The sequence below is a fragment of the Oryzias latipes genome, chromosome 2 (genome assembly GCF_053564925.1).
Source record: "Oryzias latipes strain Hd-rR chromosome 2, Olatipes_Hd-rR_3.1".
Lineage (NCBI taxonomy): Eukaryota > Metazoa > Chordata > Actinopteri > Beloniformes > Adrianichthyidae > Oryzias > Oryzias latipes.
This window is the reverse complement of record NC_136238.1, coordinates 19,402,798-19,425,304: the sequence shown is the minus strand read 5'-3', so window position 1 is coordinate 19,425,304 and position 22,507 is coordinate 19,402,798. Positions and strand designations below refer to the sequence as shown.

Sequence of the window (22,507 nt, the reverse complement as noted above, 5' to 3'; positions counted from 1 at the left end):
GATTTTAAAAAGAAATAAACTTCTAACACGTCGATTTCTGTTTCAAAAGTATTTATTACAAATCTATCCAAAAAAAAAAAGAAGTAGTAAGAATCCAAAAGCATCACAGGGTTTTCATTCCAGTATTTTCGTTGTTGTATAACAAACAGGAAACGTCATCGTCAATGAGCAGCCATTGTTGACACTTATCACTGCGACACAGACAAGGCACTTCCTGTTTCTGCTGCGGGAGGCCAGGTGTGTAGGCGGCGTAGTTCCAGGTGAGCTCAGTGCCAGCCTTTACTGCCCTGATGGAGGAAAATTAGGAGGTTTAGTTATTAAAAGACGACCAGTAACCAGCTGAGGGATGAGAAGGAGACTTTTTGTTCCTCACCTTCTGGTGAAAAAGGCCACAACGGGGAAGACGGGGTCGTGGGAGTCGATGAAGACGTTCTGGATGAACAGGTTCGGCTGGCAGCTGTGCTGTGGTGGGATTAAAGTAAATATTTTTTCAGCAGGGGGTCATAACCATCAGAAATACAAAAGAAATAAAAAAAACATAAGGAGAAACTTAACATGAAGTATGTGTGAGAGATCTCTGTTTACACCTCATGAGTCATACAGGAAAAAATATGTTTGAACAGAGTAAAAATTCTAAAAGAGCAGAGAAATGTTTGAGGATATGTGAAGAAAGGTAAGAGAAAAAAGATATTTTACAGCAAAAATGGACACACTGTCCAGGATTGGACCTCGCCTACACTCTTCAGTAGCTAGGTTTCTGGACTTACGTTAATGAAGCGGCTGACGTTTCCTTCCTTGCTGGCGTCCACAAAACAAACGCCCTCCATGATGGCGGCTCTCTTCACACCTCTCTGATGCTCCCTCTTTGTTCTGTTCTCAGCCTGACCGCCCGTCGTCACGCGGATCTTCATTTGCTGTGTGCGATCTCCTGAAAACAGATTTCCCACCATTGAACTCTGACATGGAGACGTTAGCTCTCACTGTTTTAATGCCTCTGATGAGTGTAGGAAGGGGTTGCAAAGAGCAAGAGCTGCACCTGTGGAGGAAGAAAGTAGGTCTGGACCTCCAACCACCACCGTCTGCACCTGCTGACGGAAAACCAGAAGAAGACAAGCTTCAGCTGCAGCAGCCAATCAGTTTTGTTTAAACACAAAAAGACTTCTTAATCAAGACTTGCTTTTCATGAAAAAAAACATTTAAAGAATGGTATATTTTCAACTACAAGATGCATTAAGAGGCAAAAGAGTGGCATGCTACACGTTAGCTACGTTAGAAGCGCTAGCCGCGTTAGCGTATTCACAATACCTGTAACTCCCAACCTTGTTTGCAACATGTAGAAAACAGACTGACGCCGCTAAAACAGACGTTACTATGACTACGCTAACTCCCAACTTTGTTAGCAAAGCTAACAAAGACTGATACTCCTGCTTAAATAAAAGTTACTGTGATTATGCTAACTTTCAACTATTTTAGCAACACATTAAAAAAAAAACACACAGATTCCCACCCTACTCCCTAACTACTAAATAGTGTGGGGACTGTCTAGTGCCCTAGATTTTAAAAGCAATTCAGACACCATGCTCACCACTTTACAAAAAAATAAAATACTAGTTTTTCGCAGAGACTTCTGGGAAATTTGTAGGGCACTGGATTTTAAAATGGTAGATTCTGACATTGCTACAAAATGGCGAACGTATATAGTACACTATATATATATATATATATATATATATATATATATATATATATATATATATATATATATATATATATATATATATATATATATATATATATATATATATATATATATATATATATATATATATATATAGTGCACTATGTATGTAACTAAATAGTGCACTACGTAGTGAGTAGTGAAGGAATTAGGACACAGCCACAGTCCATAACCGTTAGAAGTATTAGCCACGTTAGCGTATTCACAATACTTTTAACTCCCAACTTTGTTAGCATCACAACAAAAAAAACGACTCATATCGCCAAAACAAACTACTGTGATTATGTTAACTCCCAACGTTGAAACACGTAAAAAGATTTGAAAAAAAAAGTCAGACGGCCAAACATTAGCTGCATTAGTATATTTTAACCATACCAACCAATTTTTTTTTCCGCAATTAAAATAGTATGTATATATTATTCCATTTATAAGGCTCTATCATTCTGTGAAAAAAAAAAATGAAGTCCTTTAAATGTGCCTTGTAGTGCAGAAAATACAGTATTTACTGATCCACCAGTCATTCATATCTGAAAGGAGGGAGGATAACACAACTACAGTGAAGCAAATACATATTTTATCTGATTTCAAATATATAAAAGAAATATTAAAGGAACACAAACATGTATTTGAGGTTGCATTTATTTAGTAAATTCTTTGATTGTGATTAATCTAAAAAAAAACAACTTTGCAGCTTTTGTAGATTTAAAAAGTGTATATTTAAAGTGAAGCAGAACTTTGTTAACAATTTTGACTCAAGTTTCCCCTTAGAAAAAGGAAGTTTATGGTCTTTACTTTTTTCTTTTGATGACCGTGAGTTTTGTGTTGTCCACAAATCAGCAGGTCTCCCTTTTTTCTGTTGAGTGTCTCCTTCTCCCATTTCTTTAATTCATTACATTTGTGGTAAAGGAAGATTAAACTGACAAACGAAATAGAATTTTTTGTTGTCTTAGCTCCCTTAAACGCTTTTAAAACCAGCCCTTTAGCTCCAGTGAGGCTATTTAGGTTCTTTCGCCTACCATAATTCTTCAACATTTCAAAGAACTAATGTAATTCCAACTGATTCTGAAGCGGAGAAAAGCAGTTTTCGCTGACATGGAACACTTTACAGTAGCGAGGTGTTTACCCGATCAACCGGCTGAAAAGCAGCTTTATAGCAACTTTTCGCCAACATGCGACAAAACGGCAAAGCCGCATTTCTCCGCGCCAGAATCCCCAACCAAAGCTGCGGTGTTAAAGGGTTAACTGCCTCCGTTCTGACAAACCTGGTCCAGGGGTGGAGCGGAGGCCTCTGCAGGCGTCTGGATCACCGGGACGTTGGGGCAGGGTGGAGGCGTGTCCACTAGGTTTCTGCGCTCCTCCAGGACGGGTGGGGCTCGCCATTCCGTCACGACCTCCACCTCATCGTCGGACGGGAGGTCCGCTCTGGTCAGCTTCGGCGGGGGCAGCTCATCAGGGCTCAGCACCTTCTGCAGGACCACGCCTACAACGTGAGGACAGAACCGGGTCAAACAGGGTCCCCGCTCCGATCCGGAGTGACTCGCGGACCCGACCCGACCTGCGTAGATGCACACGAAGGTGCCCCGGTCCAGGTCATCGCGGCAGCGGACGCCCCAGCCCCGGTCCTCCGTCTGGAAGACCTGCAGCCGCGCCCTGATGCCCCTTTGGACCAGCCGGTTCTGACAACGAGCGCGGTCGCAGTCGCACCACGGTCCACACTCAAACAGCCTGTGGATGAGGAGGAGGAGGAAGAGTTAATCAGCAAAACCCGATGCGTCGTGAACCGGACTAAAGGTTCTGCTCACACCCCGACTCCACAGGCTGTAGCAGACGGCGGTAGCTGTAGCCCCGCCCCCTGGTAGTCATGGCGACACATGCACAGCTCCGGGCATCGCTGCAGCCGTCTGTGCAGTCACAGCAGGCGCTGAAGAGCGTCGGGCCTTGGCTCAGGAAGCAGCCGTGCGGCCAGCGGTCCTTCCTGTAGCGGAACTCGGGGGGCCGAGAGCCGACGTTTGGGGCGCACAGCTCCACCGGCGTCGGCTCCAAACCCCGGCTGAGGTCCTTGATTAGGATCTGAGCGTCCGATACCGAGGGAGGGTCCAACTCAACGGAGGGGTTGAAGGTGAAGAAGTCGACCTGCGGCCAAAAGTTCACAAGTGTCGTTCGTTTGAGATTCGCACGCGCACAAACGCACACCGTGTTTCCCGCTGACCTGCAGGAGGTCGTAGCTTTCCGTCGCCACCAGGAAGAGCATCACGTCTTCAAAGCTGCGCAGACTTTGACCACACGGCGCCTTGTAAACGACGTCACAGGCCGCCTCCTCCTCCTCCTCTTCCTCCTCCTCGCCACTCGGGGACCCGCCCCTTCCGGGCTGCGACATCAGCCTCTTGAAGCCGCACAGCAAAGGCACCTTGAGTGGGTTCTGGCCCCAGAACGGCAGCGTGGGCTGAGGCATTCTGGGTAGTGAGGGCAGACACGCCTGCGGGAGCAGAAACCCTTTTAGCACGCCGGTTTAATCGACTCACTGTCCAATTGACGGGGTTTACCTTGCAGCATTGGTGAGGCTGGTACTGCAGTTGAACGGGAACCAGGGGAGGCAGTAACTCCTCTATGCCAGCAGGGGGACGCCCACAGCTGCTGGACTCCTCAGGCGGAGCAAAGGGGGGGCTGGGATCAGGAAGGTCTGCTGGCAGCAGCTCACCTGGAGAAGGTGATCCACAGTGAGAAACCTAGGAATCCAGTTCCTCCGACAATTTTTTTTAACTTTTTAGTATTAAGGAGGTTTGATTTTTGTTGTTTTTCTTTTATTACCCCTGCCCCCCCCCCTGGTTTTTACCTTGAAAAACTGATGTACAGTTCTATGTCCCTCACTGTATGTCATTTCAATAAAGATTTGCACGCAAAAAAAAAAGTTTCAGTTCAGTTTGACTCTAGTTTGTCTCTAGAAATATAGAATGATCACACAGATAAGACTCACCCGACCCGATCACCACCTGAACCACAGAGGAGTCCTGGTCCTGAAGACAGGAGGAGGGGGAGCAGTCCAGGATCTCCAGGAGCCTCAGGGCCTGAAGGTACTCTAACAGACCGACAGAAGAACATCTCAGAAATGTTCTGATCATCTGACTCAGCAGAAAAGGTAAGAAAGAAAAAATATATATAAATGTGTATTCACGTAATCGTATTTTTTCTGTATTCAAAAGAAAAGTGTTTTTGTTCTACTTTATGTTTTTTTACTAATTCTTTTTCTTTATTCAGGTAGGAAAAACACAAATATATTTTTTGTGTCAATTCTTTTGTGGTTTTCTTGCTATATTTTAAATTCTTTCAAAAAGGTTTAATAAAAACACCTGTTTTTTTTGTTTTTTTTCAGGCCTCCATAGAAACCTCCCGCAGCATCCTTTCCTGTTTCCAGGGTTGAAGGCAGTACCTTTTTCTGTTGCCGTGCTACTTTTCAAAACGGTCTTCAGGTGCTCCAGGTATCCAAACACATCGTTGAACAGTTCATCCACATCCTTCTTCTCGGCCCAGAAGATTTTAGCCCGATCTGCAGAACAAATAAAGATCTTCAGACGACATCAGCATCTGAGAAAAAGATCTTCATCTGATACTTGAAAACCCAAAGGAGGTTCAGAGCAGCTGAGAGTTGATGATCCTTCCCTCTTCATCTCCTTCCATCAAGTCATTCCGCTTTCTTACCCAGTTCTTCTGGATCCGGCTGATTCTTGTCCTCCATATCCACACACAGGACAGGAAGTTAGCATGCAGCTAGCTCTTCTAGCAAACAGAAACACTCCGTTAAACTCATCCGGCCGCCTGCATCCACCATGCAACGGAGCAGGAACCAACTATTGCTGCAAATGAATAATGATCAGTCAGTTACCTGCGCTGTTTTCATACGAACCGGGTTATCACCGCTCCTCCTGATTCGTGCAAACAGACGGGAAGACAAAAGAACAGTTAGGAGAGTATCCGGTTAAAAGGTGAGTATTAACGTTAGCTTTAAACCTTTAACACGCAAAAATCTACATTTTCTTTAAGTACTACAAATACTTACGTTACCCTCATTGACTGTTATAGAGTTTTCTAATCCAGTCAACAGTTACCTTGAACTGATTTACATTTTCTGGGTATTTTGGCCAACACTGGCCACCGTAGATGGTCTTTAACTACACCCTGGGTAATGTTTGCCAGGAGCACCAGCCTTACACCTTCAGTGCATTATTATTAATAATATTACTATTGTTGTTGTTTTTTGGTCTTATGTGTGGGTTTGATACTAACAATTTTTCTTTATTGTGCAAGTGATTGTGAATTTCTGTAAATTGAAAAATATACAATAAAGTTTATTGGGGGAAAAAAATCTCCAGCGCAAAAATGAAAAGGTTGCTTAAGATTACAACTATTTAGAATAACGTGTGCTCAAATAAACAATATTTGCTAAAATTGAATTATTTCCACTAACGTTTGTGCATAACAGTTCCAACTCAGGAAATATTTGTACTTGATCGAGGTTATACTTTTATTCCTATCTAAGGATTTTTAAAAATCTATGTTACGCACAGGTTCTTTTTATTCTGAATTAAAAACAGCACAATCATGATTAAAACACCACTGGGAATGTTGTAACACTACATAAAAGTTGATACCTTTGATTTTCTGTACTGTTTTAGTTGTTGCTCATGATCCTTTAAAAAAAAACACAAACCAGATTCTTAGCTGTAGTTTACAGACTCGTGCACATGAAATTTTTTTTTTTTTGCAAAGTTACAATTACATCATTTGTGGCCATAAATAAGTATTTTATGTGCTCAAATTTGGATTTTATTTTAACAATTTTGTATATTGTGCACACAAAGTAGGATTTTGTGGACACAACTTTAGACTTTAGTGTGCACAAATGCAGCTTTTGTACCCACTTAAAACTTATTTTGCCTAAAAATACATAAAATCAAAAGAAAAAAAGGCATTTATCAACCGTTAAACTGTTCAAGAGTTTAATATTTTTCTTTTTATGTGTTTGGATGGATTTAACAAAAAAAGCAGGTGATCGCTTTTGAAATAGCAAAAATTTGGCATCTCTTTAAAAAAAAACTACATTTATGAATACATTATTTGTTTTGCGCTAAAATGATATTATTTTTTAAATAAAACTGAATTCTTTCTTTTTAGATACACCCAAATTGAATTGTAAGATTTGAAAATGTTGGGATTGAGTTTTTTTTTTTTGTTGAAAGCCACCTATATGAAAATCATTCCAGAAAATTGTAACCAGATTGCAATCATAAAAGATGTGCTTTTGAGTTTAAATATGTTTTGTAAATATGGGTTATCAATATTTTTTTGCATATCATATGGTGTGTTTTTATAATATATATATATATATATATATATATATATATATATATATATCCGTCACCACTGAAAGACTGAACCACTTTTTGTTAACAAAAAATCTTTCTTGCAAATGCAAGATGACAGAATATTAGAATATTGGTAATATTCTGTTAAGTAAGATATTATCAAACGACCGGTGAGGAATTTTGACTTTGCTTTCTAAGCTTTGTCCCTTCACGGCTACCGTAGAATTACAAAACATAAACAAAGTGGGAGGTCACCATGTTACACTTATAAACTAATCGGGTTATTACTATTATTGATTGATATTCACAAAAACAATCATGGGTAACGTGAATTATGACATATATTAACGAAATTGCAACGCCTCGATGAAGCATGATTAGCCTCCGGTGCTAATGCTAGCACTTCCTGTCCCGTTTCGTAACCGTTTGACAATAAAGTTATGCAAGTTAAGATGTGGCATCAGAACGAGAAGCAAGTCGTCAGGTAAGCACACGATCTACGTGAGCTGAGCATAGATGTCACAGGCTTATAGCTACGTGCTCGTTCTGGTTCTGGACGGTTTCAACTCATTGTTTTGAATGAGTCGCGTCCGTCACCACTGAAAGACTGAACCACTTTTTGTTAATTTTTGTGCTTCTCTTTTGTTGCGGTTTTTTCTCTGTACAGTATTTAAAGCGTAATTTTCTATCAGAATAGCTGTACTCAAAGTGTTATCTGAGCAGTGATGGATGATACCTCAAAGATCACTGACAGTAGTGCCCGAACTGCGGATTGGCAGTGTTTGCCGCCTCTCTAGTGACCCCTGCAGTAATTCTGAAGTCATTGCAGGTAAATAAAAATAGAATTAAAGAAAAAAGCTGTTAGTGGTTTACTCCAATGAAAATCATGTTTTGGAGATGTATGAAGAAAATTAAACTAATCATAAAAATTTCAAGTATTTTTTATTCAAAAATTCAGTTTTTAAAAGATATCCGGTTTGGGTGGGGCTTAAGTTTCCTGCTCCACTTCATTCCGATCCATCAACTTGCAGATAAACAGATCCATGTACGTCTTTGTTTTCTTCCTCCGATCTGACTCAAAACTGTACAGGTAGATTTCTCCGATATTGTTCCCCATTGCTTTAAGTGTATTTAATTATTCTGCACCAGTAATGTTAGCTTGGGGTTGTGAGGGGCTGTACGTAAACGAAGGGATGATGGGAAATGAAGGCTGGTTCAACTTCATGCCAACAGTCCCGCCTACGACTCTGAGGCGCCTCTCTGATCAACTACAGAAGATGTCTCAGAATACGAGACAGATTTTTAAAAGTCGTTGCCAAAAACGACATAATCATAATTTAAAACCAAAAACATCGGGAACACTTACCCAATTGCAGTTGCAATTGCAGTGGGCTTTAAACCAACATCAGCCTGTAAAATATGATGTCATTAACGTGTAATTTCATTTGTTTATTTATTTTGTTGAGTTAAGTTATTTAAAAGAGTGTAAAATTTGCTTAAAACCTTGTTTGTGTTGATGTTAAAAATGAATAAAATAATCCAAATGTTCTATAATAGCATTAAGTTATTAATCTATGTTGTTAAAACTGCCCTTTTATGTCAGATGTTTGCCTCCTTTGTAGACATTTGGAGTTTAATTCTGTTGACTCTTATTTAAATTAAGCTGTTGCAGCAAAATAGAAATGATGTATTTGGTTGTTTTGTTATTTTTTCATGTATCGCAAGATATAATCGTCGTCGCAATATTGATCACTGATATGGCGAGTTTTCCTCATAGCCTGCTGCCCTAATACCTTCATACATTTTTAAGGAGGAACACACGTTCCTTCAAGTGTCTTTTGCTTGGATATGAAGGTGCCCTAACCTCCATGAGCTCCTTGAGGCCCTTGTCTTCCACAGTGACGAGCGGCTGACGGTCTTTGCTGATCCTCTTCATCACGGCCTCATCCATCGCTCTTTAAGGGGGAAATCTTTAGTTTAGAGCTTCTTAAAGAACTGCAATTTTTACAACCAATATGTCAGAGCGCCCTGAGACAGACTGGCGACCTGTCCAGGATGTCCCCTGCCTTCGGCCACGAGCGGCCAGGATAGGCTCCAGCAGCCCAGTGGAACCCCGTTCGGGGTGAAAGGGACATTTTATAATAAACTTTTTTCTGAAAAATGTTATATTTCACCGAGGCCTACGATAAAATAAATGTAATTCATTTGAAAATAATTCAAGCCTCTCAGAGAAAAGAATGAAAGCATTGTTAAAAATCGAGAGTAAACAATGCCCAAAGGAGACAAATATTTAGCTTATTGGCCGTCAAAAATGATCAGAAATGATTCCTGACTGGGGAAAAAAAATGTATTTGGAGCGATCCATGAGGTCAGAAGTTGAACAGTTTCCCCTCCGTTCAAACGACACACGTTCTGGGTTGGTCACATGACCTTCTTAAAGCGATACACGCACCGCCGTCACTCAGGACAGGTGTCACTATGTCTGACGTTCTGTGGGTTTTTTTTTTTTCATCTCAGAGGTGAAGCGCTCAGCTGACATGTCCGGTGTTCGGCAGTCCGTCTGTGAGGCCTTCTGGGCCATGTGTGCTGCAGACTCCATGTCCATGCCGGTCCACTGGTACTACAACATCCGGGACATCAGGAGGGACTTTGGGGGCTGGATCACAGCGTTCAACTCCCCCCCGGACAAACACCCCTCCAGCATCCTGACCCTGTCCAACACCGGTGAATGGCGAAGTCCCACCCTCAGCGTGTCACCTTGACGGCTTCTGATGTGTGTGTTTGTGTTTGTGTGTGCTGTTGCAGCGGGGAGCGGCCGCAGTGCCTCGTCTTCCAGCAGGAGGCGGGCCGACGTGGTCGGGAATGTCATTCTCCACGATAAGCTGGATTTGTGGAAGTCCTCCACCGGATCGGTCCATTACCACCAAGGTACGGCGGGGATCTGTTTGCCTCTGGCCAACTCCCATGGGTCGGACTATGCTGATCCAGTCTACGAGCTGACCAATCAGCATCAACCTTCACGTCCATATGTTTGATTGGCTGGCTTTCGTGGCCTTGCTGTCTTTCAAACGCAGAAGAGGGAAAATTTCTCTTGATTTCAGTATTCCTAATTTCCGTTTCAAGTGGATTTTTCTGTTTTAAGCGCAAAATGATTTTTTGAGCACGCAACATTTTTTAAAGTTCTGAGTATTGGGCTCGCACTAATGGCACAAAAATCCCTCCATATCTGACCAGTTAGTCACGCCGTCTTCTGAAGCATTTATTAGACCTCACTGTGCACCGTAGGGTCTTATTTCATGGCTTAGTGGTTGTTTGTACGGTGGCCCTGAAGTGCCAATCACAACAACAAATCAGTAAACATAAAAGGAAACGGGATAGTTCCCAACAACAATTAAAAAAAAAAAAGCAAAACAAATATTTAAAAAAAGAAATCAAAATGACATTTTAGAAATCAAAATACAAGTCCAAAAAAATAAAAATAAAATTTGAGTTGGAAAAAACTCAACACTTTTCCAGCTTTTTATTGTTTCATGTTTTTTAACATTAATTTTTGATTTTTTTGGGGGAATTGACTTGTGTTTTCCAGAGCGGTTGGCGTTCTTTTCCAGGTGTGTTGCGTGTTCACTCTTCCGTGTGTTGCTGCAGGTCTTCACGCTGGCGAGAACACGCTCAACATGCTCTGCTCCCTCCGGGCGGCCCGCGCGCTCGTCTCTGGAGGTTTCGCTGACGTCTCCGTGCCCGCCGCGCGCGCCGCCGTTCTCTCAGACTACGTGCAGTTCTTGACCACGCCCGGCTCCCACGCCGACACGTATGCCGAGTCTTTCCACCGCTCGTTCTTCGCCGACTGGCAGGAGGGCAGGCCGACCTCCCCCGATGAGGTAGAGCGGGTTCTTCGCCCAGCTTTTGGTTGAAAGCGGTCCCATCGGTGACCGCCTTCTTTGTCCATCGCAGATCCTGAAGTTTGCAGAGAAGCGCTCCGCCCTTAAGCTGAGCTCGCCATTCCCGGACGGCCAGCTGAACGCCATCGGCTGCCTTCCCATGATTATTCCCTTCGTCCTGCTGTCGGCTTCAGCCAATGAGGAGCAAGCTGTGAGTGCAAAACAGAGAAATGCGTCAAAAATTCTTACAATTAAAATAAATATCTGCAAATGAGGTAAGAAGAATAGTTTTTTACCAAGAATTTCTACTTTAAGAAAAAAGTTACTTTAAACCAGATGATTGGGAATTGAAAAAAGTTCTTTAAGTTAAAGTACCAATTAGCTGTCACACACCTACTGGGGGAGCGGTGAGCTGCAGACACAGCTGCGCCCGGGAACCATTTGGTGGCTTAACCCCCCCCATCTAACCCCTTAATGCTGAGTGTCAAGCAGGGAAGCTGCCAAACACTGGCGCCAACCTCCCACCAGAGGCAAGGTGGGGCTCCCATTTTTAAAGTCTTTAGTAAACTCGGCCTGGATTTGAACTCACGACCTTCCAGTCACGGGGCAGACACTCTACCACAAGGCCACTGAGCTGCAGTCTTCCTGCAGCCAGGCCTCTGACCCCCCCTCTGTTTTTGTAGGTGTCAGCCGCTGTGGAGTTCGTGAAGCTCACCCATCCACACCCCAAAGTGCCCGAGTACGTGTCCATCTACAGTCGAGCCCTGCACGCCGTGCTGGGCGGAGCCAGCGTCCGCCTGCAGGCCGAGCACGCTCTCAGGAAGCTGGACGCCTGGGACGCCTGTCAGAGCTACAGCCGCAAAGCTGCCAGGTTTGTCTGCAAAGACTTCACAATAAAAGTTTCCTCTACTGGGACTTTTGTTCACTTGGGTGTTTTTGATGCTCTTGTGGCATTTTTACCTGAAGATGGAGGACATTTATGAAGAGAATTAAGCTCAAAACTGCATTTCGGAGAGTTTTTTATTCAAATTGTTGTCAATCTGGAGCAGATATGAAAAAAAAAGGCTTTTTTATAAAGTTGTGACGTAGAAAGGACACTGGGCGGGGCAAAAGCTCCCCGCTCCGCCCCATTCTGATGCATCCACTTGCAGACAAATAGATCCATGATCGTCTTTGTTTTCCCCGTCTCAGCTGTAAGTTTAAACTGTACGGCTGGACGGCTCCGATGTTGCTCGCCGTTTTTGTTGCTCTGCTAATGTTATGTTGGGGGCTAGTGGGAGAACAAGTAATCGGATGGATGCCGGGAAGTGGGGGTGGGCTTAGTCTGTGTCAACAGTCACTCTGAGGCGAATTACGTATGAACTCCTGCCACTCTGCAGACACTATGTCCTAGAAAACGGCCCAGATTTATTGATTTTGATTCAATTCATAATGCAAAGACCACTGGGAATGATTTTAGAGTAGATCAAAAGATGATCGCAGTGGGTCTTTAAAGGCAGCGGGTCCAGAATCAAAAGTCAAAGTCAGCTTTATTGTCAAATATTCTGCATACACATGACATACAGCACAGATGAAATTACTTTCCTCTCGGCCCACAGTGCAAGCAGCTTATAAAATAATAAAATAAAATAACATTCATAAAAAGAAGAATAACAGCAATCTAAATAGAAATAGGATTAGGATCCTAAATGTTCATAATGACTGAACCCCCAATGAAAGACCAATCAGATTCACCCACAGTGTTTGTTCTTCCTGGTTTAGGTTTCCTGCTTCCCCTGTGGACAGACTGACGGTCCACCAGAGCGCTGTTAGCCATCTTGGTCTGGCCTGCTACAACGAAGGTCCAAACTCAGGACTGACTCTGATTCCATATGTTTTTTTAGGGCGATTCTCCGCCCCTTACTCGTGTCTCATGAACTTGCAGGAGCCCTTTCTAGCATGTTTTATCTGGCCTACGAGTTTCATGACGACCCTAAGGAGGGGATCCTCGCAAACGCCAACTGTGGAGGTGAGATGCAGTTCTGCCTCATGGCGTCTGCTTGACTCAAGTCCAATGCTGCCTTGACTCGATTCGCGCTGCACATTCACGTCTGTTTGGAGGCGCGTCGCTGCTCGACACTTGTCCAAAGACCTGCCGATCCCGCCACCTGTGGGAGGAGCCACTGTCGAAAGATTTTAGCGTCATGGCTACATTATTGAAGACACGGATAAGGTTAAGAGATCAGGTTTATTTAGTTTGAAGAAGAGTCTCTCTTATTAAGGTGAGCTTTGTCGGATACTGCAGGAACTGCGTCTGAATTACCGCAGTTTGACGACTTGCTGTCCCGCATAAGTCCGAGGTGGGAAAATAAGTTTACATTTAGAGCAGCGGTCCCCAACCTTATTTGCACCACGAACCGGTTTGACGTCAGACAGACTTTTCACAGACCGGCCTTTAAGATGTGGCGGACAAATACTGCAGCAACGCTGCGATGAAGGCGGCAGAGAGACGTGAATAGACGAGCTCTGAGCTTTTATTTTGACACGTACATCGCACAGGTGTCATCATCTTCTGCCCTTCCCCTCACTCATGGTGCAAAAAAGAAGTAATGTCTATTAAATGTAGCTTTCTTTTTTTGGAATTTTAAGGCTCCTCTTCTGTCTCCTGGATGGGCGTTTTCGCCTTTTGGCAGAGTGACATAGATAGACGGATGTAACAGAGAATCTGGCAATTTTTCAAAATAAAACATCTTTCAGATTCCGAAATGAATAAGACGGAAGTCATGTAAATGATTTATTCTTACCGGTCTGCGGCCCGGGGGTTAGGAGCCGCTGATTTAGAGGACCATTTTTAGCATTGACTTGCTGCAAACAGACAATCTATCCTACAGTTCCTGATTGGTTTAAACGACACAAAGCTTTACAAAAGTTCAGATATTGGAACTCTGGAAACAAGGCTCCGCATGGCGAAATTTTTGCAGAATTTTTGGCACGCCAGATAGCTGCCCCATCCAAAACATGTTGCTCCCAGAGAACCCAGCGGCGCTCGTCGCTTAAATCGCGCAGCAGGAACTCTGACTGTGTCCGTACACTGACGGGACGCCCCTGGCGCGCGAATTGCGTTCGCCGTGAACGTAGCTTTACTGCGAAACTCACAGTTGAGAAACACCTGATTGTTTAGCTGATCCAAATGTGTCGCTGTCCAAATATTTCTGAGCCTGACTGTCAATTCCGCTAAGGCACCGCCAACAGTAATTATGTCTGTTGCTGCCTCCCCCAGGTGAAAACTGCAACCGTGGGGCTGCCCTTGGGGCCCTGCTGGGCGCCGGGGCCGCCTACAATGGGCGGGGCATCCCACAGGAATGGAAGGACCACCTGAAAGATGGGCAAGAGCTCATTCCTGAGATCCTTAAGAAGTTTTAGTTAAAGCAACAGCACCCCCCATGGAGACAAAGAGAACTGCAGGGACTAATAAAAGTTGCTGCTGCTTTCAGGTTTCATATTTATTTATGACTGATTCCACTTCAACAAGAATATTCTTTTTTTTTTTGCACGATCTATATATTTTTTACCATCAAATTAAATTATTAATCTTTTTTTCTGTAACATTTTTCTGTTTGAAGTTGCCTTTAAAAAATAAACAAACAAAGTTAAACTGGCTGAACATATTTGCATTTTTTTTCATATTTTAAAATAGAATTTAAGGAACAAATGAATCCATGTGTTTTTTTCTTTTTTTCTTTTCTTTTATTTAAGCTACTCAAGCAGAAATGTGAATTAGCTGTTGAATTATTATCATTTCTTTTGTTGTGACTAAACTGAAGGAGTGGAGCAGCTCAAACGTAAAAGTGTGGAAATTTGGGTCACTTTCTTTTTTTCTTTTTTGGGGAGGGTTGGGGAGAGTGTTTGTTTCACTCCTGACCTTTGATCAGTTCAGAACAAACATGGCGTTCATCTACAGAGAAAAGACGCATCTCTTCTTCTTATTACTCACCGCTGCTTCATTCCCAGCATGCACTGGGACTTCGGAAGGTTCGTACGGTCCTTTCTGTTTCTTCAAGTCGCTATCAGGATGATGGTTGTAGAAATAAGAGTCCAGGTTCTTCAGAGTATTTAAAACAGTCCACTAGTAAAGCGGAAAAACAACTGAAATACTAATAATCAGACTTGTTTACATTGTTTTTATGTAAAACTCAAAAAGCTTATAGAAGAAACATTTTAGACGTTGATCAATTGAAGTCAGAATTGTGATGAAGCGTCTTGAATTAGTGCCTTCAGTTTTCATTGCAAAAACTGACGGAAAAAGTAAAATCTAATTCAGTTTTTAATTAGAAAATCCCTATTGAAAATTAAAGACAAAACTGAATAATTTTTTGCTTTCACCTTCAGCTTTTGCATTAAAAGTTTAGATATTTTAATCCTGTAAAACCCACCATCAAAAAATGCAGAATTCAAATTCTTTAGAATCAAAAGAGTTTTTAAAACCTTGGAAGAAATCCACAAATATTTTGTGGATCTTCTATTTTTTGTGAGATATAGATATTATCAATATTTGGGATTTATTAATTTTTTGTTGATATCAATGATAGCTGAAGATGCAAAAGAAACATTGACATGAATGTTCAGGGAAAAAAGCCCCTTATTTACCCACCGTCTCAAATTTGATCCACACATTTAGAAATTGGTGTAAATGTATTATAAAGAATTAATTATTATTTAAATCCAGCAAGTAGTCGTTAACAAAGGACCTTGGAGGTTTGGCGGGTTGGGGTCTTCACTGAGGCAATCGGTGGTTGTCGTAATTGGTCGTCTGCCTCCATCCTGTTGGTGCCTAATCAGAGCGCCCCCTAGGCGCCACCCCTGACCAGACGGGTGGCCCTGTGGGCGGGGACCTGTGCTTGCTCCTGGAAGTCTGTGTGTGTGTGCATTGGACATGCACCTCGGGGGGAAGGAACTACTGCACCTTAAACATGAAGGACCCTTGGTCGGAGGGCTGCTTGGACATCGTTGCTAACAAGCAGAAGATGTCCTCTCAGTGCCCTACCCGCCGATTTTAGCTGCACCCTTTGTTGTAGTATGTCCATGTTTACTTGATTATATGTGAACATTACTGGAGCCAACAGGTATGTTTGTAACATTTGAGTGTGTGTGTGGACAGGCCCCGCCCCATTCAGATTTGTTATATATCTAAACCTGACAGTAATGATTATAAACTTCCAGCAACCTGTTACTTTATGATTTTACCCCCCCTCCCCCTCTATAATCACCCTCCTACCCCCTTTCCAACATCCCTCTCTCTTCTTCCCTCCTTTCCTTTTCCGCCTGGAGCAACAAAAATTGTCACAAATATAATTAATTTGAATAAAGTTGAGTCTAAATTACAAAAGGAGTTTATTCAAATATACATGTGGTGTTCGAAGATTCATAACCCCATGTTGTAAAAGTAAAATATGTCCAACACAAGCGGCCTTTAGCTCTCATCTGTTTGCTCAGATGTTGGACAGGACAAGTTAAAACGCAATAGCAGAAAAAGCCCTTCTACTGCCCCTAGTGGAATAATGATGAACTACAGGGCAGAAAACATGGACCCAGTTGAATCAAATAAGTCTTTAGGACATGCTAGTGAGATAGTGGTCTCAGAAATGCATATTTTAAATATGATACCAATTGTTATCCCTTGTGCTATCCTAGGCACTTTAACATTGGGAGTTGGGTCATCTAGACCCACTAGACAGTGCACTGAACCTTTTTTCTTCAATCATTTGTGATCTTCACTGGTGTCCATGGATTACATGAAATCTTTCCACCTTTATCCACCTTTGTCATGGTAGGAATAACACATCAATGTGAGGGTGGGGTCATCTAAGATAGCACAAGGGATAAGAGCAGAAGTCATGTAAACGTTCCTGTTTGTCAGAATATATCATTTCTGAACTGCTTATTCCCACCAAGAAGGGGTGTTCCTGGAAAGACCCGAAGCGAGTGTTTTCCTGCATCGGAGCCGTCGGGCTAACTCGTGGCTGGAAGAGTTGAGGCAAGGGAACATCGAGCGAGAATGTTACGAGGAGAAATGCTCCTACGAGGAGGCCCGAGAAATCTTTGCTCTGCCACAGCAACTGGTAAGGAGGAGTTTCGCCTGAGGGTCCTGGTGGTGTTGGTTTTTGCTGAACTGTGTTACCTGCTCTTACAGGAGACTTTCTGGAGGACTTACACAGGTACATGGGTTTTGACAGGCTGTTAGAGTAACATGGAGGAAGTCTGCTGGACTCCCATTGAAAAGTCCTCTTGCTTTCAGCTGTAGACCACTGCTTGTCCTTCCCCTGTAAGAACGGGGGAACCTGCACTCGCCACTTCAGCAACTACGTCTGCAAATGTGCCCCAGGCTTCCACGGAACCCACTGCGAGAAAGGTAGAAACCCGGAGAGCAGATGACGCCACGGCTTTTTAATTCATTTTGGTTTGCAGGAAACCATCGAGCGTTTGTTTTTGCAGCTCGCCTGACCTCGAATGGCTGTCGCTACAGAAACGGAGGCTGCGAACATTTCTGCACGGAGCTCTCAGATCGTTCTCCTTCCTGTTCCTGTGCACCGGGCTATGGTCTGGATCAGGACAACAGCACGTGCCTTCCCAAAGGTCTGAGCTGCTTTCCAAGCTGACTTGTTTGCAAAAGCTAAAAATAGAAGAAACGTGTGAGTTTACAGCACCCAAAGAAGTTTCTCCAACACCGGAGATGTCGTTGGTGACATCTAAATAAGACATGCTCTTTGGCCTATCGCATTCAAGTGTTTACAATGTAAATCAGCTGATTGTGTTGCAGAGAAAAGCAGCTTTTCATATCGACTTTGCAACAATGTGTAACACATTACTAACGTACAAAGTTGCACATCGGCACAAGGGTGCTTTTCTCCCCTTTCAGAATCCGCTAGAATCACGTTAATTGCGTAAACAGTTTAAGAATTACAGCAGTTGGAATAATGTAAACACTGGAGCTAAAGCTCTGGTTTTAAATGGTTAAAACCCTGTCAGAGTTCAAATCTAACTTTTATTAGTATCGGTCTCTAAAAAGGTACCCAAACTCTTAGGAGAAGATTATTTATTTCGCTTTAGCTGGAGCTAATGTAGCATTCGACACCGCATGCTGAAGCTAATTTCCATAAATTTAACATTAAAATGCTCAGCTTTGAGTAACTTTATGAAATAATGCCTTTTTGGTTAGGTTTTAAATAAAAAAAAATAAAAAAAAGACTGGCAAGCCATCTAGGGTGTACCTTGCCTTTGCGCTGCAATTATTGGGATAGGCTCCAGCAACCCCAGAAGGGATTTAATGGGTTTTAAAAATGGATGCATGGATCCATCCATCAATTTTCTTAACCTGCTGTATCCCTTTCACCATCGTAGGGCTGCCAGAGTCTCTCTCGGCTACTGTTGGGCAAAGGCAGGTCACCAGTCTGTGACCAGGCTGGAGGGCCACAAATTCACACACACACGCATGCACGCACACACGCACAAACCTAGGGGCAATTTAGACAAAACCAATTGACATATAATGCAGGCTTATAGACTGTGATAGGAAACCTGGAAACCCACACATACATGGGAAGAACATGCAACACCCACACAAGAAGGACACAGCTCGGATTTGAACCTCCTCGCTGTGAGGCAGGAGCACTAACCACTGCACGGTGCAGCGGAGCCCTGGATGCATGGATATTTATATTTTTTTAGTGCCAACGCCAACTTTAAATCTATAGCAGCCTGGAGACGTCAACATCCCCTAAAAGTCCTTCAGTTCCAATCCTTTTTTATATGTAGCTTCTTATATCTGATCAAAGGTTTGTTGGAACACACTGACTGTTTCTGTTTTGTGCTAAACATTTGGTTCAGATCCTGTTGTCTGTGGAAGGCGTCTGATTCATTTTGCTCCACGAGTTGTTAATGGGGAGATCTGCCCTCTAGGACATTGTCCGTGGCAGGTATGTCTTCAACACAGGCACCCAATCAGAAAAGAAATGTCTTTTTTTGGAGAAAAATCCAAAGTTTCTATAGAAAAAAAGACATTCACTTACAGTCTAAAACCTTGAATTAAGTCAAAATCTCTTTAAATGCACATAGAATACACAACTGGAAAAGGGGAAATCAATCACCTTATTTCCTTTTTCCTAAGAAGCATTAGATCCAAATTACAGCTTAACGTGATGTTACAAATTTCTTGGAGAAATTTACGTCCAAATTTCTCTTTGGAATAAACCAAACTTTTGTAGGAATAAAGCATTCTGACAAGAAAAAAAAACAACAAAAAAAAAAACCTCAATCTAGAAGTTTTGAGTCCAGTTGAGGTTGACTGATAGTTTTAGTATCACTAAGCCCCAGATTAGGAACAAGCATTAATATCGCCATAGCTCTTTCTACTTTTTGAATGAAAAAAGACTCCCTTTAAGATGATCCTTTTTCTCTTGATTATTCAGGCTCTGCTGACGGAACATAACGTCTTCATCTGCGGAGGCATCGTTCTGTCGGATAGGTGGATTTTAACGGCGGCTCACTGCGTTTGGTCCAAACCGATCGCCATCTTTCATGTCACCGTAGGTGAGGCTGGAAGCTTCTATTTACGGCTTCTGGGTTGAGGGATTGAATTCATGAAAATGAACAGAACAGTTGATGGAAGGCTTTCACGTGTGAAGGTAAACATGACCTGGAGGAGCCGGAGAAGACGGAGCAGCGGAGGAGGGTGCTAAAGGTGTTGATCCACCAAGACTACAACCAGACCTCCTATGACAGCGACATTGCCATGCTGAAGCTCCATCGCCCCGTCAAACTGGGTCCCAACGTGGTGCCCATTTGCCTCCCGGCCCAGAACAGCACCTTTTTCCGCACGCTGTACAGCGTCCGCCACTCAACCGTGTCTGGATGGGGCCGCCGGATGGAGCACGGCCTGCCCGCACGTTACCTGCAGCGGCTGGTCCTCCCCAGGGTCCCCCTGCAGGAGTGCCGGCTCCACAGCAAGCTCCCCATCACCAAGAACATGATGTGCGCGGGGCTGAGGAGCGGCGGACAGGACGCCTGTGGGGGCGACAGCGGCGGCCCCCTGGTAACGAAGTACAAGAAGACCTGGTTCCTGACGGGGGTGGTGAGCTGGGGAGAAGGGTGTGCCAAAGAAAACATGTACGGCATCTACACCAAAGTCAATAACTTCCTGAACTGGATTGAGAGCGTGATGGGGTCAGGCTGACACCCGCTGACCCTCTGAAATGAGAAGAAGTCCTGGTTCAGAGTGAAGTACAGGGTGTTGTAACACAATTTTAACAAACGGACTTCCAAATTAAACTAAATGTGGTTATCTCTGATTTTGAATAGTATTTCTCATCCACCCAAAAACTGTTAAGTTAAATTGACCAAACTGCCTCATAAATGCACAAAGAATTGATTTTAATCTCACTCTTCTATGGAAAAAACTTTATTGAGTACATTAAAAACTATAAATATGCTCTGGTAGTTATTTGTGACAACAACAAAAAAACATTTCCTCTTTCCACTCCACCTAAAAACAACCAATCAGAGCAAAGAGTCTGCTGTGAGTATGTGTGGGAGTGGGCATTCATGGTCCAGCTGAAGCGCCACAATCAGATGGCGTAAATGTCATATGCTTATACTTATGTAGCGCTTTTCTACCTACAAGGCCCAAAGCGCTTTCCAGTCACAGTCCCATTCACCCAGTCACACACATATTCACACTCTGCTGCCGAACACTGGCGCCAACCTCTCACCAGAGGCAAGGTGGGGTTCAGTGTCTTGCCCAAGGACACATCGACTCATGGGCGTGCAAGGCAGGAATTGAACCTGCAATCTTACGATCACGGGTCGACCGCCCTATCGCTGCACCACGGCCGCCCTCAAGTCAGCCAAGGTGTGAGTGTGGGTGTGTGGTGATGGACTAGCGAACCTTCCAAGGTGACCCCGCCTTTTCCCAACATCGGCTGGGATAGGCTCCACCAACCCCTTGATCCCAAAGGGGATTGAACAAGTTTGAAGACGGATGGAAGGAGGGATTTTTTCGACGAAAAACCATCAACAGGACACAGTTTTTTAGTGTATTTGACAAAGAAATTAAAAATAAGCATAAAGATTGTTTTTCTTTCAATGTGAGAACAAAGATATGGAAATTACTGCAAATACAGAAAAACTGCAATTTATTATTTGTCTGATTTGTCTGTTACAACACCTTAAAACATAAATCTTTTAGTCATGAGGACACAATGCATTTTGGATTTGCTTTATCATTTGTTCTTTTTTTTTTCCACAAACCAATTTGAACTTTGACCTACCAGGGTGTGGAGTTTCATAGTGAATAGACGTTCCTCTAACTCACAAAAGTACCAACAGTTTGAAAACTGATCATGGAGGACAAATTAATAACTGAGGATGAAGGAATTCTATGACATCAAGTCTTTTAAATGTCCCAACAAAGCTAAGAAAGAAAAGGCCAAGAATTACGAGATTTGCATCACTGCACTTCACATTTTGTGTAAAGCCTCTTCCAACTGTAGGTTTCATACACGCACTAGGTCTAATATAAACACCATGGACTAAAAGCGCACTCAAGAATTTCCTTTAACACGTTCTGGAACGCGTGTCGCATGCCTGGTGTGAACGTTGCGTTGGTAAAAGGCATATGGCAGCTGGCATGGAGTTTGCCAATAGGCAACTGAGGGACTCTCAGACCATTGGAAACAATTTTCTGTGGACCGATGAGACAAAAAATTGAAGTCTTTGGAGTGAATCATATTATATTTGGAGGAAAAAACAGGAAATGCTCATCACTGTTCCTACAGTAAAGCATGGTGGTGTTAGCATCATGCTCAGGGGATGTTTTCTGCAGCAGGAACTGGAAGACTAGTCAGCATTGAAGCAATGCAGAGATGTACAGAGACATCCTGCACGAAAACCTGCTCCAGACCTTAAGACTGGAGTGACAGCCAAGATACCAAAAGAGTGGCTTTACGACAACTCTTGGAATGTCCTTAACCCTTGTGCTATCCTAGGCACTTTAACATTGGGAGTTGGGTCATCTAGACCCACTAGACAGTGCACTGAACCTTTTTTTCTTCAATGATTTGTGATCTTCACTGGTGTCCATGATTACATTAAATCTTTTTACCTTTATCCACCTTTGTCATGGTAGGGAGAACTCGTCAATGTAAGGGTGGGGTCATCTGGACCCCATAGGATAGCACAAGGTTTAAGTGAACCCAGCCAGATCCCAGATTTAATTCCAATTAAACATATCTGGATAAAGGGAAAATTGCATTGTCGTTTCCCATCCAACATGATGGAGCTAGGGACGTTCAAAGAGGAAATGCTCAAACACAATGGTGCCAAGCTTGTTGCATCATATTCAGAACGTCTTGAGGCTGTCAGTTCTGCCAAATGTGCATCAACGAAGAATTAAGAAAAAGCTGAAAAAACTATGCACATGACATTGGGATGCACTATATAGCCTAATATGTTGATCCATGATGTCCTCAGATACATAATCAAGTAAGTGTTTCTCAAAT

At 43.0% G+C, this 22,507-nt stretch overlaps 2 protein-coding genes across 10 annotated transcripts; one reads left to right on the top strand and one right to left on the bottom strand.

Annotated features, from left to right (window-relative positions):
* Positions 1 to 34: 34 nt before the first annotated feature.
* On the bottom strand, positions 35 to 5,915 carry setdb2 (SET domain bifurcated histone lysine methyltransferase 2). Of its 7 annotated transcripts, none has more exons than XM_011482780.3 (14): positions 5,842 to 5,915; positions 5,619 to 5,658; positions 5,435 to 5,512; positions 5,166 to 5,282; positions 4,713 to 4,814; positions 4,282 to 4,436; positions 3,948 to 4,214; positions 3,543 to 3,871; positions 3,294 to 3,463; positions 3,001 to 3,218; positions 1,037 to 1,088; positions 768 to 928; positions 374 to 462; positions 35 to 287 (listed from the first exon to the last, which is right to left on the bottom strand). In XM_011482780.3, the coding sequence occupies exons 3-14, from the start codon at positions 5,469 to 5,471 to the stop codon at positions 104 to 106; spliced, it is 1,881 nt and encodes a 626-aa protein (XP_011481082.1). In that variant the 5' UTR covers positions 5,472 to 5,512; positions 5,619 to 5,658; positions 5,842 to 5,915; the 3' UTR covers positions 35 to 103. The 7 variants fall into 7 exon arrangements, with proteins under 7 accessions (XP_011481082.1, XP_011481073.1, XP_023818195.1 ...); XM_011482771.3 differs by having other exon boundaries at positions 5,798 to 5,912; XM_023962427.2 differs by having other exon boundaries at positions 1,037 to 1,085; positions 5,798 to 5,912.
* On the top strand, positions 5,594 to 20,440 carry LOC101163470 (coagulation factor VII). Of its 3 annotated transcripts, none has more exons than XM_078933917.1 (15): positions 5,594 to 5,718; positions 9,616 to 9,822; positions 9,904 to 10,026; positions 10,744 to 10,976; positions 11,050 to 11,187; positions 11,660 to 11,847; positions 12,738 to 12,817; positions 12,901 to 12,984; positions 16,911 to 17,074; positions 17,146 to 17,170; positions 17,251 to 17,364; positions 17,448 to 17,588; positions 18,840 to 18,928; positions 19,421 to 19,541; positions 19,637 to 20,440. In XM_078933917.1, the coding sequence occupies exons 2-15, from the start codon at positions 9,636 to 9,638 to the stop codon at positions 20,182 to 20,184; spliced, it is 2,235 nt and encodes a 744-aa protein (XP_078790043.1). In that variant the 5' UTR covers positions 5,594 to 5,718; positions 9,616 to 9,635; the 3' UTR covers positions 20,185 to 20,440. The 3 variants fall into 3 exon arrangements, with proteins under 3 accessions (XP_078790043.1, XP_078790042.1, XP_004066497.1); XM_078933916.1 differs by lacking the exon at positions 5,594 to 5,718 and adding an exon at positions 7,304 to 7,582; XM_004066449.4 differs by lacking the exons at positions 5,594 to 5,718; positions 9,616 to 9,822; positions 9,904 to 10,026; ... (3 more) ...; positions 12,738 to 12,817; positions 12,901 to 12,984 and adding an exon at positions 14,829 to 14,987.
* The last annotated feature ends 2,067 nt before the right edge of the window (positions 20,441 to 22,507 follow it).

Bases quoted from the DNA above. Each gene is read 5' to 3' on its own strand.
- LOC101163470 (XM_078933916.1), top strand. From the start codon at position 7,492: ATGCTAGCACTTCCTGTCCCGTTTCGTAACCGTTTGACAATAAAGTTA. The intron at 9,823-9,903 runs GTGAATGGCGAA...GTGCTGTTGCAG, and splicing joins CCTGACCCTGTCCAACACCG to CGGGGAGCGGCCGCAGTGCC. The intron at 18,929-19,420 runs GTATGTCTTCAA...TTGATTATTCAG, and splicing joins TAGGACATTGTCCGTGGCAG to GCTCTGCTGACGGAACATAA.
- setdb2 (XM_011482780.3), bottom strand. From the start codon at position 5,471: ATGGAGGACAAGAATCAGCCGGATCCAGAAGAACTGG. The intron at 4,815-5,165 runs GTACTGCCTTCA...TCGGTCTGTTAG, and splicing joins TAGCACGGCAACAGAAAAAG to AGTACCTTCAGGCCCTGAGG. The intron at 1,089-3,000 runs GTTTGTCAGAAC...GTTTTCCGTCAG, and splicing joins CCGCTCCACCCCTGGACCAG to CAGGTGCAGACGGTGGTGGT.